Source organism: Megascapheus bottae, chromosome 3 (assembly GCF_031878675.1).
Source record: "Megascapheus bottae isolate mThoBot1 chromosome 3, mThoBot2.hap1, whole genome shotgun sequence".
NCBI lineage: Eukaryota > Metazoa > Chordata > Mammalia > Rodentia > Geomyidae > Megascapheus > Megascapheus bottae.
The window spans coordinates 67,666,812-67,681,472 of record NC_143511.1 but is presented as its reverse complement, the minus strand read 5'-3'; the positions used below and the strand labels follow the sequence as shown (position 1 = coordinate 67,681,472).

At 39.9% G+C, this 14,661-nt stretch overlaps 1 protein-coding gene across 5 annotated transcripts in view; it reads right to left on the bottom strand.

Annotated features, from left to right (window-relative positions):
• Positions 1–13,936, bottom strand: part of Fsd1l (fibronectin type III and SPRY domain containing 1 like) — a 70,540-nt gene extending 56,604 nt beyond the window's left edge. Inside the window, exons 1-5 of one of the 5 annotated variants that reach the window (XM_090330371.1) lie at positions 13,730–13,936; positions 13,053–13,088; positions 8,528–8,623; positions 6,851–6,946; positions 3,899–4,030 (exon numbers count right to left, since the gene is read on the bottom strand). In XM_090330371.1, the coding sequence (XP_090186497.1) occupies positions 3,899–4,030; positions 6,851–6,946; positions 8,528–8,623; positions 13,053–13,067 (339 nt within the window). In that variant the 5' untranslated portion in view covers positions 13,068–13,088; positions 13,730–13,936. Of the gene's footprint in view, positions 1–3,898; positions 4,031–6,850; positions 6,947–8,527; positions 8,624–13,052; positions 13,171–13,729 lie in introns of those variants that run through there. The other 4 variants (XM_090330372.1, XM_090330370.1, XM_090330374.1 and 1 more) reach the window with 4 other exon arrangements.
• Positions 13,937–14,661: the final 725 nt, after the last annotated feature.

Here is a 14,661-nt window from a genome sequence, read left to right as displayed (position 1 = left end):
AAAGTTGCCACTGATAAGAATGATGCATTTTATAGAGTATTTAACTTAAAAATGAGGTAAAAATCATCTTATTTCAAAATATCCCAACTACATTTTATTTCTTTCTTTTTCTTTTACTGTTGTTTTTTGCTCAAGGCTAGCACTCTACCACTAGTCTCAGCTCCATTTCTGCTTTTTCTGATAGTTAACTGGAGAAAAGAATCTCACAGACTTCCCTGTCCAAGCTTGTTTCAAACCTTGATCCTCAGATCTCAGCCTTCTTAGTAGCTATGAGTATAGGAGTGAGCCACCAGCACCAGGTTTAATTTTTCCCCCCACAGGAATAAAAACAAAAGTTCATTGGGATTATTGAACCAAAGAAAAAAGCCAGATTGTCAGGGATCATTGCCCATAGGAAGAACAAAATTAAGACAGGGCCAAATCTAAATAAAAAGTTGTTTAAAACAATGGTGCTTGGGGCCGGGAGTTTGGCCTAGTGGTTAAAGTGCTTGCCTAGCATGCATGAAGACCCGGGTTCGATTCCTCAGTACCACATACATAGAAAAAAGCTGGAAGTGGTGCTGAGGCTCAAGTGGTAGAGTGCTAAGACTTGAGAAAATCCAAGGACAGTGCTCAGGCCCTGAGCTCAGGCCCAGGACTGGCAAAAAAACAAAAACAAAAACAAAAAAACAATGGTGCTTGTCAAAGCTACTTAGAAAAAAGAGAAAGAGACAGAGACAGAAAATGAAAAATATCTTTTTCTTTTTTGCCAGTCCTGGGCTTGAGCTCAGGGCCTGAGCACTGTCCTTGGACTTTCTCAAGGTTAGCGCTCTACCACTTGAGCCTCAGCACCATTTCTGGCTTTTATTCTATGTATGTGGTACCAAGGAATTGAACCCAGGCCTTCGTGCATGCTAGGCAAGCACTCTACCAATAGGCCAAACTCCAGGCCCTGAACTATTTTTCTTTTCTTTACAGAACTAGATTTTTAGCTCTCCAAAAAAATAATCTCTCAAGGTTTTCAAAAACTATCAGAGTGGCTTGGAGAAACAAATAAAGAAAGAAAAAACTGGCTTAATTTTTAATACTTTTAAGAGCAATCGTTGTAAGAGTGCTGCTATCCAATGATTGAATTTTTAGTCAAAAGAGATCAGAGAAAAGGACCCAAGAACTAGTCAAGTAAAACTCAGAAACAAGAAGAATGAGCTAGAAACATGATAGAAACAAGAATGAGATAAGGAGGCAGAGAGAGAGAGAGAGAGAGAGAGAGAGAGAGAGAGAGAGAGAGAGAGAGAGAGAGAGAGAGAGAGTGTGTGTGTGTGTGTGTGTGTGTGTGTGTGTGTTCTGGGGCTTGAACTCAGGGCCTGGATGGCGTCCTTGACTTTTTCTGCTCAAGGCTAGTGCTCTACCATTTGAGGCACTGCTCCACTTTAGGTTTTTTTGGGGAAGGGGAGTTGAGTTAACTGTAGATAAGAGTCTCAGACTTTCCTGCCCAGGCTAGCTTCAAACCATAGTCCTCAGATCTCAGTCCCCTGAGAAGATAGGATTTACAAGCATGAGACACCAGTGACTGGCCAAGTAGGAGGTATTTTTAAAATTTAAATAGCAATGTTCCTGATCTCAACATGAATGTGGCTAACAATTTATCTTATCTAGAAATTTCAAGTTTTCAAAAAACAAAGCCTATTGGCTGTTTCTAACTCTCTTTGCTAACAGTGCAAGAAAAACACATTGTGCATATACTTTTAAACAGAAAGAAGGTCCCAACAATCAAGAGACTCCCAAGGAGATATTCAAAGTAATAGGAAAATAGAACTGGAAAACCACTCCCCACAGAAGAGGTTAATAAAGACAGATTTAAATGGATAACATATATATAGTATGAAAGATTTGTCACTTGATGGGAAGAGGAAAAGGCATAATAAAAGATCAATCATGCCCACTGTAGTGGCAGGTTTAGCATGTTTCAGGCTTGGGGAACAGAAATGCTGACTGGTGGTAAATGAAGAGAGAGCTGCTCTGCAGACAGGAAAGTGTGCAGAGGTGGAGGGAGATTAAGCAACCACACTGTTAAAAAGACCATTTCAAACTCTTGCTCTGAAGAAGAATCTGGGTCCAAAACCTGCAGAATAAACCATGGGTTATTCAGAAGATAACAAGTGTTCTTTCTTCTCTAGTATAGATTTTTTTGAAATTTATAGAAACTTAAGATAATTATGTTTGAATGCCAAGGACTATAACCTCTACTTCTATAGAAACCACAAACCTCAATCTTAGAAGTGTGGACATTTCTTAAAGGGTATTTAATCCTTGGAAGTGGTATACACAGTGCTTCTATAGGGGAGAAAGAGAAACACTGGCATTATCTCATGGTTTCCAGGTTCTCAACAACACCTGTTACCCAAATCAATTGCATTTTATACACCAAAATTGAGCAAGTCAAAAAGTGAGTTAATCACAATCCCAGCCGGGAAGTGGGGCTTGGCTCAAGGGTAGGGTAGTAGCCTTGATCTGAAGAGCTTTGGGACAAAGTCCAGGCCCAGGGGAAGGGCAGTAGCCTTGAGCTGAAGAGCTCAGGGACAGCACCCAGACCTAGTCCAAACCCTATGACCCACAAAAAAAAAAAAAAAAAAACCACAATCTCAGCCGGTGTGGTGACTCACACACCTGTAATCCTAGCTACTCAGGAGGCTGAAATCTGAGGACCATGGTTCAAAGCCAGCAAGTGTACTAAACTCCTTGAGACTGTTATCTCCAATTAACCACTAGGAAACCAGAAGTGGTCTTGTGGTTCAAGGGGTAAGGTATTAGCCTTGAACTGAAGAGCTTAGGGACAACGCCCAGACCCAGAGGTAGGGCTGTAACCTTGAGCTAAAGAACTCAGGGACAGTGCCCAGGCCCAGAGTCCAAGCCCCACACCAAAACAAAAAAAATTCCATTTATATAACAAGCAATAAAATATTATAAATTTAATCCAGGTAGCAAAAGGCCTATAATGTTAGAAGACAATATAAATAAATGCAAAGACTTAGTATTGTTAAAACACCTCCAGAACAATCTACTAGCTCAACAAAATGACTATCAAATTTCCAGTTATATTTTTGGCAAAAAGTCTCAACTTGATATAGCATTTCAAGGGATCCCAACATGCCAAAGCAATCTTGGATGAGAACAAAGTGGAGGGCTCAAAGGTAAAGTAATCAAAACAATGTGGTACTGGTATAAAGACAGAAACACAGTGCAGAGGAATAGAAAAAGAGAACCAAGAAATACACTCACATGCACACACAAAAAAAGCTGCCAATATCACCCAATGGAGAAAGATAGTGAGCTTCACAAATGATACGACAAAAACTGAACCTCCATATGTATAAGAACAAGTAGAATCATTCCTTTATATAAAAACTGAAAACTAAGTAAATATTGAAATGTAAGCTCTAAAGTTGCAAAGCACTCAGAGATAATCAAGAGTAAAAATATAATCTACAGGGGAAAAATATCTACAATCATATGTCTGATAAAGGATTAATAGCTAGACTTTAGAATTAAATATGTAGCTCAGTGGCAAAGCTCTTGTCTAGCATGTGTCAGGTCCTAAATTCAATCCTAAGGATTAAAATTTTAAAAAATATAATCAGGATGCACAACTACAACTCAATTATGACAACAACAAAATAAGTAACCAAATTAAAAGACGAGGAAAAAATCTGAACAGAAATTTCTTCAAAGTACACACACACGTACTCAGTAAGCTTTCTACATCAAACCCATAACAATTCACACCTAATTGGGTGTGACTTAAACAAAAGTTAAAAACTATTCATCTACAAGATACAAGTATAGTTATATTAAAAAATCTTTTTCTTTCAATAAAGCACTAAATGGAGTAAAAAATCAATATTTAAATAGCTGATCTCACCTGTAACTCATGTGATTTACGAGCTTGTTCCTGCTTGATACTGTTAATCATACCTTCTTTTACTTCATCCAATATAGAATACAAACTATCAAATTCTTCATCTAACTCTGAAAGTATGTTAGAAGAATTCTCCTGTTTTAAAAAGAAAAATGAAAGATTTTACTAAAGAGCAAAAAAAATTAAAAAACTAAAAAGCATACTCAAAGAGAATAACGTATTTCAAACTACTAAACCCCAACATAAAAGTATCAATAAGCTGGGTGTGGTGGCTCATGCCTGTTAATCCTACCTACTCAGGAGGCTGAGGTCTGAGGATCATGGTTCAAAGCCAGCACAGGCACAAAAGATGGTGAGTCTCTCTTATCTCCAATTAATCACTAGAAAATGGGAAGTGGGGCTATGGCTCCAGGGGTAGGGTGGCAGCCTTGAGCTGAAGAGCTCAGGGGCAGTGCCCAGGCCCAGAGTTGAAGTCCCATGACCCCCTCAAAAAATCAATGTATGCCTAATATTTGACTTATGGTTTATGTAATAATTATTATTAAGTAATTGTTCAAAGGGGTCATATCTCCCTATGTCAGTTTATAAATACAATACTTGTTGGCCAATGTCACCCCTTCCTTAATTTCTCCAGATTTTTCCCCCTCCCATCCCTATCCTCAAGTTACAGTTTATGCTTTTATATAATGTACACTGAATATAATGACTACACCCACCTTCCCTGTGTCTGTCCTTTCCTTTGCCTATCCCCTAAAACATGTTGTCACTTCCTGGTATTTGTTTTGATAAGCAGAACCTTATTTGTTTGAAAGAGTTACATCTTGGGATTCCTCCCTTAAGTATATCTTCCTTTGTTGATGTAAGGTTTTTTGGTTTTTTTTTTTTATAAAAAAGGGGGGGGGGGAAACAGTCTCATGAACTTTCCTTCCCGGGCTAGCTTCGAACCATGATCCTCAGATCTTAGCCTCCTGAGTAGCTAGGATTATAGGCATGAACCACCACTGGGCCAAAAGTTTGTTTTAAACTTCCCAACTATTCAGAGTGCCAGGCTCTAAGGCAAACACTATGCCATAACTTCTGATAGCCATAGTTTGAATGCTACCTTTGATTGCATCAGAATCACTGGTGTAGGCCAGGCACAATGGTATGCGTCTGTAATCTCCACTACTTATGAGGCAGATCATGGTTTGAGGGACAGCACAACAAAGGTTTATTTAGACTTCATTTTAAACAAGCTGGGTAAAATGATATAACCTGTAATTTCAGTATGAAATAGAAGTATGGAAGTATGGAAGACCTAGGTAGGGTTGTGAGCCAAGGCCAGCTCAAGCAAAAAGCATGGGACTCTATCCATGGCTCAAGTGGGACAGTACCTACCTAATAAGCACAAGGTCTTCAGTGCTTGAGTTTAAACCCCAGTATCACCAAAAAATAAAAAAAATTTTAAAGGAGAAGAGAAGGTAGAGATCACTGACAAATTATTTTAATATAATATTGCACAGACTTTAATTCAGCAACTCTGAAGACCATTTGGGGCATACAGAGATGAGAATGATGGTATATCATTTTAAAAATCTTTCAGGTTCTCTACAATATTACACTTATATAAGATAAATAGAACTTAAAAGACTACTCAGCCAGGCACTAGTGGCTTATACCTGTAATAGCTACTCAGAAGGCTGAGATCTAAGGATCCCAGTTAGAAGCCAGCAAATCCAACTCTGTTCTCTGGTTCAGCAGCAAAATGCCAGAATTGGAGATACTGCTCAAGTGGCAAACTACCAGCTTTGAGTGAGCAAATAAACTAAGAGTGCAAGGCCCTGAGGTCAAGTGCAAGTACTGGCACAAAAAAGAGAGAAGAAAGTGAAATACAGAGAGGGAGAGAGAGAGGGAGGGAGGGAGGGAGGGAAGAAATATGGACTAACATAAGGAGTTGGTGATTTTTACATCTATGTTCATCAAGGAGATAAGCCATAGTTTGCTCTTCTTGTAAAATAATTGCCTGGCTTTGGCATCATTGTGATGCTGGCTTTCTAAAGTGAGAATGGAAGGCCTACCTCCTTCACAATTTTTTTTTAAGTTTTGAAAGGTCTGGTTGGTATTAGTTCTCCTTGAAATATCTTGAAAGGTCTGGTGGGTATTAGTTCTCCTTGAAATATCTGATAGAATTTAGGGATGAAAAAATCAAATTCTAGACCTTTTAGATTTTTGTAACTGATCCAGTTCCATTTCTTACTTATTACTAATACATTGGGATTTTCTAAGAATCACTCTACTATCTTGAGTTCTCTTCTATAACAGCAGTAGTCTGCTGTCCCAAATATAGGACAGTATTCCTGTCCCTCCTAACCAAGCATTTTGTTTGTTTATGTAATTATTTATTTTTGTTGATCCTGGGGCTTGAACATCCCTGCTCTCTTTTGCTCAAGGCCAGTACTCTACCACTTTGAACCACAGCTTTTAGTTTTCTGGTGGTTAAATAGAAGCATGAGTCTCACACACTTTCTAACCCAGACGGGCTTTAAACCATTATCCTCAGATCTCTGTCTCCTGAGAAGCTAGGATCACAAGCTCAGCCACTAGTGTCTGCCTGTATTTAATTTTTATGTTTTAATCTCATCCTCTTCTTCAAATAAACCTCTCCTTATTTATATTTTCCTCCCACTGTACACTGAAAAGTGATTTACTTCCTAAAGATAGGAAAAATACAACTATCTCTTAATTAGAACTAGTAAAGGAAAACATCAAATTGAACAGGATAAAAGCAAGCACTAATATTCCCTAGCACTGCAAATCCAGTTTTTTTTTGCCCCTTACCATTTGACTTTCCCAAACAGAAACTTTGCTCTTAACTCTTATTATCTCATAAGCTAAAGGTGATGGACTATATTTATATCTGATATTTGACTCAACAATGCAGCATGGCATTTATATAATTTTAATAAAAATTCATACCTGAACTCCTTTTAGTGTGTGATTTAGTGTATCAATAAAATTTTGAATTTCATCATTTTTATTTGCCAGAGTCGAAATGATCCTTTGTAGCGCTTCCTAGGATTAAAATATTTTCTTTTAATAAAAGAAAATGATAAATCTTCTAACAACCATTCTCTAAACAAGCTTTATATAAGCATATATTGTATAATGAATAGGAATAATGTAAAGAGCCTCATTGTTCAAAATTCCCAAAGGCCTATAATTACAAAAGGTATTTATATTGTCTTAAACTCCCTTATTCCCAGTGTACAATGTAATCAACACATAATACATTTCAGATTGAAGATGATCTGTATGATTTCGTGCTTTTTAAGCTGTAAGGCAGTGGAAATGAAATAGAGTCAAAGTCTTACATGCTACTAAAACAAAAAGAAACTTCTCAAATAACATCAGAAAATGAAGAACAAGAGCAAGGAGACACTGACATTCAACAATATTTTATTTATTTACAAAACTTTTGAAATACACTATGCAAATATGAAAAGTAGGTAATAAACATGCATCTAGCACAGTAACATTCATTTGAACATTTATATATAATGTTTGGAACCACAGTAAATAATCTATTTTTGTAGCCAATATCCAAGACTTTACTAATATTTTAGTATTTACTTTGATGATACTCTAGTTAACTATTGTTCAGTAAAAGTTTTTACCCTAACAAAAATGTTCTGCACATACTCTATTAACATCAGAAGTTAGTAGTTACTACAGTCTTCTTCATGTGAAAGCACAATTGAGGAACTTATGTATTAATTTTTCCTGAGTCAAAGACTTGCTGCATAATACATAGTAACACTGCTAGTAATGCCACAGATTATGCTCTTAACCTTCTTGAAATACTTCCTCTAAACTCAAATGACTACCCCTCCATACAGGACACCCAAACTTCTACAAATATTTGGTTAGGCAAGTTTTCAGTGATTTTTTTTTTTTGGCCAGTCCTGGGGCTTGAACTCAGGGCCTGAGCACTGTCCTTGAGCTTTCTCGAGGCTAGAGCTCTAACACTTGAGCCACAGCACCACTTCTGGCTTTTTTCTATGTATGTGGTACCAAGGAATTGAACCTGGATCTTCATGCATGCTAGGCAAGCACTCTACCCTAGGCCATAGTCCCGGCCTCAGGCCATATTGCCAGACCCTTAAAAGGTTTTATAGAAAACCTCTGGAGCTTTCATAAGATTCACAGCAGTGTACTGTGAGTAATACATAGTAAACTTCAGGGTAAAAATGAGCCAGGACTGGGCAAATGAAATGTTCTAGAAGATCACTTAGTCTATGAGAAAGAAGTACTCAATCCCAATGGATTCAGGCCAACAACAAAATTACAATCATCATGATATACAATAAAACTCAAATGAATTCAGATATACAAAATATGAATAAATATGTACATAAAAAGTGGATTTAATTCAATGGAAAATAAAACTTCCCAATTATTTACTTTGTTTACTTTTAATAGCAAGCTCTGTAGGTGAAGAACTTTGCTGAAAAAAACTTCGAAAACAGCTATAGCATATTGCCCCAGGTAGGTAAGCTATAAGCCCCAATGAATTTCTAGGACTTCTTGCTTTTAATGCTTTTGTTACTGAGTACAGTGATATCCAAATGCTCTCATATTAAAATTGTTACCTACCTTCTGAAAGTTACTAGTCTCTTGTCTAATAGTGATGTTAGAGGCTGGAATACAGCCTATACCAATTGCAGTTTTCTCATTCGCCTTAGTATAGCACTGTCCAATGGGAATTTATTATGAGCCAATAGTAGCCACATCATAAAAGTAAAAGAGAAAAAGGTCAAAGTCACTGAAATATTTATTTTACCCAGCAGATCCAAATACATTATTTTGATATGTAATTAATATTTAGCAACTATCCAGTAATACACAGTGGTGAACACCTGTAGTCTAGCTTCTTTTGGGGTGGTGAAAGCAGGACTGCCTGAAACTAACAGTTTGAGACCAGCCTGGACACCATAGGGAGATCCCAATTATGAAAAAGTATTAATTATCTACGAATTCCTTTCTCATTCTTTTTATTAAATATTCAAAACCTAGTGTATAGTTTCAACTTACAGAACATCTCTCAAATCAAACTGGCTATCTGTCAATTGCTTCAAAACTTCATGTGGGTAGAAACTAGACAATAAACTATACTGAGGCCTACACCACCCAAATAGTCTACAAATGTCTTAAAGGTGCAAGCAAGGAATAGGACCTACTAAGTCCCATTCATTTGGAATAAAAAATAACTAAAAAGCTTCCTGAATCTTCTTCATACAAGAGAATTTCTTTATGCGCTTTTGTTAAAAGAATTAATTGGAATTCTTGAATTTTAATTGTCATATGTAGAGACTAGTTAAAATGTTTAAACTAGCCAGATATTTGTTGGTTGCTTACAACTATAAGCCTAGCTACTCAGAAGATTGAGATCTATGAATTGAGATTCTGAAGAAACCAGCGAAAGCAAAAAGAACCTAAGAGATTCTATCTCCAACTGACAAGTAAAAATGCCAGAACGAAGGTGTGGCTCAAGTAGAGCGCCAGTCATGTGCAAAAACAAAAACAAAAAAAATAAGAGTTCAAGCTTTGAGTCAGGTATGGTGGCTCACGCCTGTAATCCTAGCTACTCAGGAGGCTGAAATCTGAGGATCAAGGTTCAAAGCCAGCCCTGGCACAAAAGAACCTGAGACTCTTTATCTCCAATTAACCTCTAGAAAATGGGAAATGGGGCTTGGCTCAAGGGTAGGGCTATAGCCTTGAGATGAAGAGCTCAGGGACAACACCCAAGCCCAGGGGGTACAGCGGTGGCCTTGAGCTCTTCAGCTCAGGGACAGCGCCCAGGCCCAGTTTAAGCCCCATGATCATAAAAAAAAATTTTTTTTTTAAATCTTGGGCTACAAAAAATACCTGACTTAAAAACTCAGACTACCACTTACTTGCTATTTTTGTGATTCAACAAATCTCTTCACTTTTCTGAGCTTAATTTTCCACATTTATACAGTAAGAATAAAAGCTGTTTTGAGAATTTAAAGCAGTTCAACACTTTAGAACTATAACCAAAGTTTGTTTCTTTCACTAGGAAACATTTTCTTCCTGGCTTTCCTTCCTTCTCGAGAAAGTAATTTTGGAACATGGGACATATGGTTAAAGGGTATGGTGAGGTTCTTTGAACTGCCAGGATACAATACAGAGGCAAAAGATAACAAAGCCAAATGTAAATATGCTACTTGCTGTAGGTTGTCATATTTTAAAACTTCTGTTTAATTCAAACTCCCAAATCTAGAGTTATTAAATCTTACCTATCTCATTACTCTATTCCAAGCTGAAATAGTATGAAGAAAAAAAGGAAAAAAAGGTGACAACTAACAATGTACATATGAGCTTCGTGACTCCCTTCCTCTGGAATCTATTTGTTATTCCTATAGTAAATACTATTCCTAGAAACAGGGATCCTTGAATATGAATGACCTGTACAAAATTTAACCTAAACTATCAAATTCCAAGAATCAAGATTCTTGATCTGTACAAAAATGTTTTGTCTCAGTGTCTTCTTTGAGTAGGCACATTCCATGAGGTAAAGAAACCTTTGAGATGTTATCTTAAAACCACTTAAGGACATAATAAAAAGGCTTGAGAGTTATCCATCACACATCCTGTTCACAAGGGTGCCCCAGAAACACAATATAAACAAAATCCCTCTGTTTTTTTTCTAGGAGCTAATACTGTGGTTTTCTGTATCCAACAGTATGCCTTACACACCCAGAGCAATTACACTTCCTTCCTCTACTCAAACAGAGCATCTGTTGCTAACAAAACACTGAAGTCAAGTCATTTTCAAAGACAAAATAGCAGCTGGTCAAGCTAATCCATTTGTTGGCTAGGCACCATCAAGCTTCTGTAAGTCTGTCCAGTTAACTTAGCCTCATTGTCAGAGGCTGCATGAATCAGAACTTCCAATCCTCTTTCAATTAGGATTTAACAGCCTTTCTTGGCATCAACATTCAAAATAACTTCTTACAGATACAGAAGCAGAAAACAGACTTTAAAGGTAAAAATGTTTTGACTGGATTAGAAAACCAAAAAAAGTTATTTTTAGAGTAAGTTTATGAAATCAATAACATCTAGGCAGTGTTAGTTTACAGAAAATGAACACAATACAAAGCCTTACAATAATCCTTTTGAGGGAAGTAAACTGTTATTTGTATTTTATTGATGAAGAAATAAAAGATGAAGAGCAATTCACCCAAGCTCCTATGACAAACTGGCTCCAGACTTGTCCTCCTCATAACCTAAAGCCCAAATCCCAATGCCATACAAAAAGGTATATGCATATGTGTGTATATGTGTGTGTGCCATGCTAACCCTGTGTCATAATTTGCAGTACCTATTTTCCTTATACTGTGGTTAGCACCTCTGCTACTATTTTAACATTCTAAAATAGAAAATAATCTCTAAAATTCATGATGAAGGCACACTACTGTTTTAGTTAAAGAGAAATAAACATCTAGTTTAGTTCACTAGATTTTAAGGCAACTAACTGTTGCAACACATCATGAGAAAAGAAAGCCCAAAATCAAACCACTGGGTTCTGCAAAGGGTTAAAAGAAATAGTATCACTTACTCTTTGTAAGCTACAAAAAATCAGAGTTTTTATTCACTAAAAGACTATTCGATATCAACAATGAAATCCAACATATTTCCAGCATATTTCACATCATAGCTAATCATTTTACTGCCCATGAAGTATTTTGGTAATTCATAAACTATAAAATATTATGTTTCCTCATCATTGCTGACTAAATGAAGAAATAAGATTAATCGCTGTTAAATGACTTGCTCTGTATCACAGAGCTGGTATGTAACCAGGGAACTCAACACGCAGCTCCCAACTTTAATTCTTCCATTTGCCTTCTGCTAATGTCCATTCAAATCACCATATGCCTTTTGTCTAATGGGATGTAATATATTTAACAAATGTAGGCAGAGAGGTCTTCCATGCACACAGATTCAAAACATATACACTTGTTCTAAAATAGTCTTGAAAATAACAAATATACACAACTGAATTTCAGGTCAAACACATACAATGAAAATCATGTGCGCTTTTAACAGGGGATGCTGAACACATCACACTACTCAGCCTTCGTGCCCTAACTCCAGTGGTCCTCACAGAAGGTGAATCCAGGCCAAAAAAAAAAAAAAACATTTGTTTCAGTAAGTCTTTTCTAATAATAGAAAAGCATGGCCTCTTAGATTTGCCCTTGTGTTCTTTCCCCTGCTGCATTATTAATAACACTTGTTTTTGTTCCTATATTGTATTATATCTCAATGACACTATAACGTAACAAAGAGAACAGAGTGGTTTATTTCTGTATAAGGATTCTGACTGCCTGTTTAAAATTAATAATAATAATAATAATAATAATAATAATAATAATAATAAAAACTTACTTGCAATACCTTGGCTACATTAAGTACTTGGGCTTCATCAAAAAGCTTCCTCTGTTGATCCTTTCTCAACTTGAAAGTATAGAATATTCCACAAGACCCCCCCCCTCGCCGCCCCCTGCACCCAGGGTCACTCTTCAGTGACCCCACGCGGGTCAGAGAGGGTGGGGTGGCCGCCCTGACAACTGTCAGTCTTCCCTCTCCATTCAACCAACGCTAACATAAACAAGTCCTGGGAGAGAGAGGGGACAGCAGCGACCCTGGCGTCTTGGGTCCCCGGCCCTAAAGAGCACCTGCTGGGGCCGGGAGAGGAGACTTCCTGGAAGACGGGATGGGGGGGGACCAAAACCAAGGCAGTGCCAGGTCCCCTCCATCCCAGAGGAGGAAGGACACACCCTCGCGCCGCCGGCTGTGGGAAGAAAAGAGGGCCCAGGGCCCGGCAGAGGGTGGCGGGTTAACGCCGACTGGGGGCCGCTCCCCATTTCTCCTCCGAGTCGGGGCCCAGGAAGCAGGGCGGGGCAGAGGCCAGCCGGGGTCACCGGGCGCGGCTCCCGCATCCCTGCAGGCGCCGCTCCGCCGCGACTCCCGCGGCCTCACCCTCCGCCGAGGCCCGAGCCCCGGCCCCGGCTCCCGCCGCCCACCGGCCCGGCCGGGCGCCCCGCCCCCCCGCTCGGCCTCCGCCGCCCCGCGCCCCGCTCGCTCGCTTGCTTACTTTCTGGGAGTCCATGGCGACGGGCCGGGCCCCAACCTGCGACAGGAACCAAGGGAGATGGAGGAGAGAAAGAGGAAGGCCGACACCTCAGGACCGATACCCGCCCGCCGCGCCGCCGCCGCCGCCGCCGCCGCCACTGCCTCCTCGGCCCGCACCGGCGCCGCCCGGCCCCGCCCGTCCGCGCCCTGCCCGTCCGCGCGCGCGCGCGCGCCTGCTTGTCGCGCCGCGGTTGCCAGGGTGAAAGGGAGGCCCGCCGAAGGGCGGGGCGAGGAGCGCACCACGCCTGCGCACTGGGGTCTGGGGCCCGCGCGGGCCCGCCGGGGTGCACGGATGCCCCTGCAACCTCTCCTCCCTTCCTCGTTGCTCACCGAGCTCGATCGCTGCAAGGCCCTGAAATGAGGCTGCCATCGGTCCTCCCGTGGAGAAAACTACATCAGATCCCTGCCTTCTGCACGCCATTGGCTGCTTCATCCCACCCTACCCTGCGAGCCTCCGCCCAGAGAGGTCCAGGCGCTGGAGACACGGGGAAACGTGGATAAGACCCTCGAGGGGACATGGTGGAAAGGTGTCCCCGGAACATGGGGATGGGTGAGGCAGAGAGGTGGATGGCCGGAGACAAATTATGAGCTTCAAGACCTAGTGGACTTTTCCTAGAATTTCCTCTCCAACCCCATCACCTTGCAGCCTGTGTCATCTTGGGCCAGCCACTCACCCAGAGCCCATTTCACCTCCTAGAGGAAAAAAACGATGCAGGCTTTCCGTCCTATTGTGAGGTGCCTTGAACGGAGTGTTGATTCAGTCACAGTAGTAAAGTCTTAGAAACTCAGCAGCAGTACTTGGAAAGCTTGGGAAGATGATAGGTAGGCTTGGAAAACTTTCTTTGCAAAACTTTGGAAGGCCCCAAAGGTTCAACTGGAAATCACTTTTCTGAATGAATAAAAGGGAAGTTACTTTTACATACTGGTTCTACAAACCTAAGAATTCAGCAGCGACAAGGGGTTTGTTCTCCTGAAGTTACAGTTACAGTCTAGGGTAGGGAGCTGACAAAAAAAAAGAATGGATGCAAGAGGAAGTTATTTTAAGTGTAAAACGAGGAAGTGTGGACTAAATGGACTCAGCTTCTACTTTCTCTAAGGAGGTCAGAGAGGCAGCAGCTTACAAATGACCTAGGTGGCAGAAGGTCATACAAGGATCTAAGAAAGATCAGAAGCTCTGTAGTTGAGAAATAAGATGATTTTATTTTTGGCAGTCCTGGGGTTTGCTCAGTTTAAGCTAATACCTCCAGTCCTTTTGGCCTGGTTATCTTGTAGAGTCTTACTTTTTCCTAGGGTAGACATGATCCACAATTTTCCTATTTACATTTCCCACTGTAGCTAGGATGACAGGCACATATCACCATGCCCAGGTATGATCTTATTTTTTTTTTGCCTGCCTGGTATGACACCTCAGTTTTCCTGATAATCAGAGACCCTTGAGTACCTAGGATTACAGATGTAAACCACTGGTACATAGCCAAAACCAAACAAAAAACTGTATTTACCCAATAATGTTGTAATGATATCTATACAAGACTGTACTCAAGTATAATGTAACTTTTTGGAAGATTAAG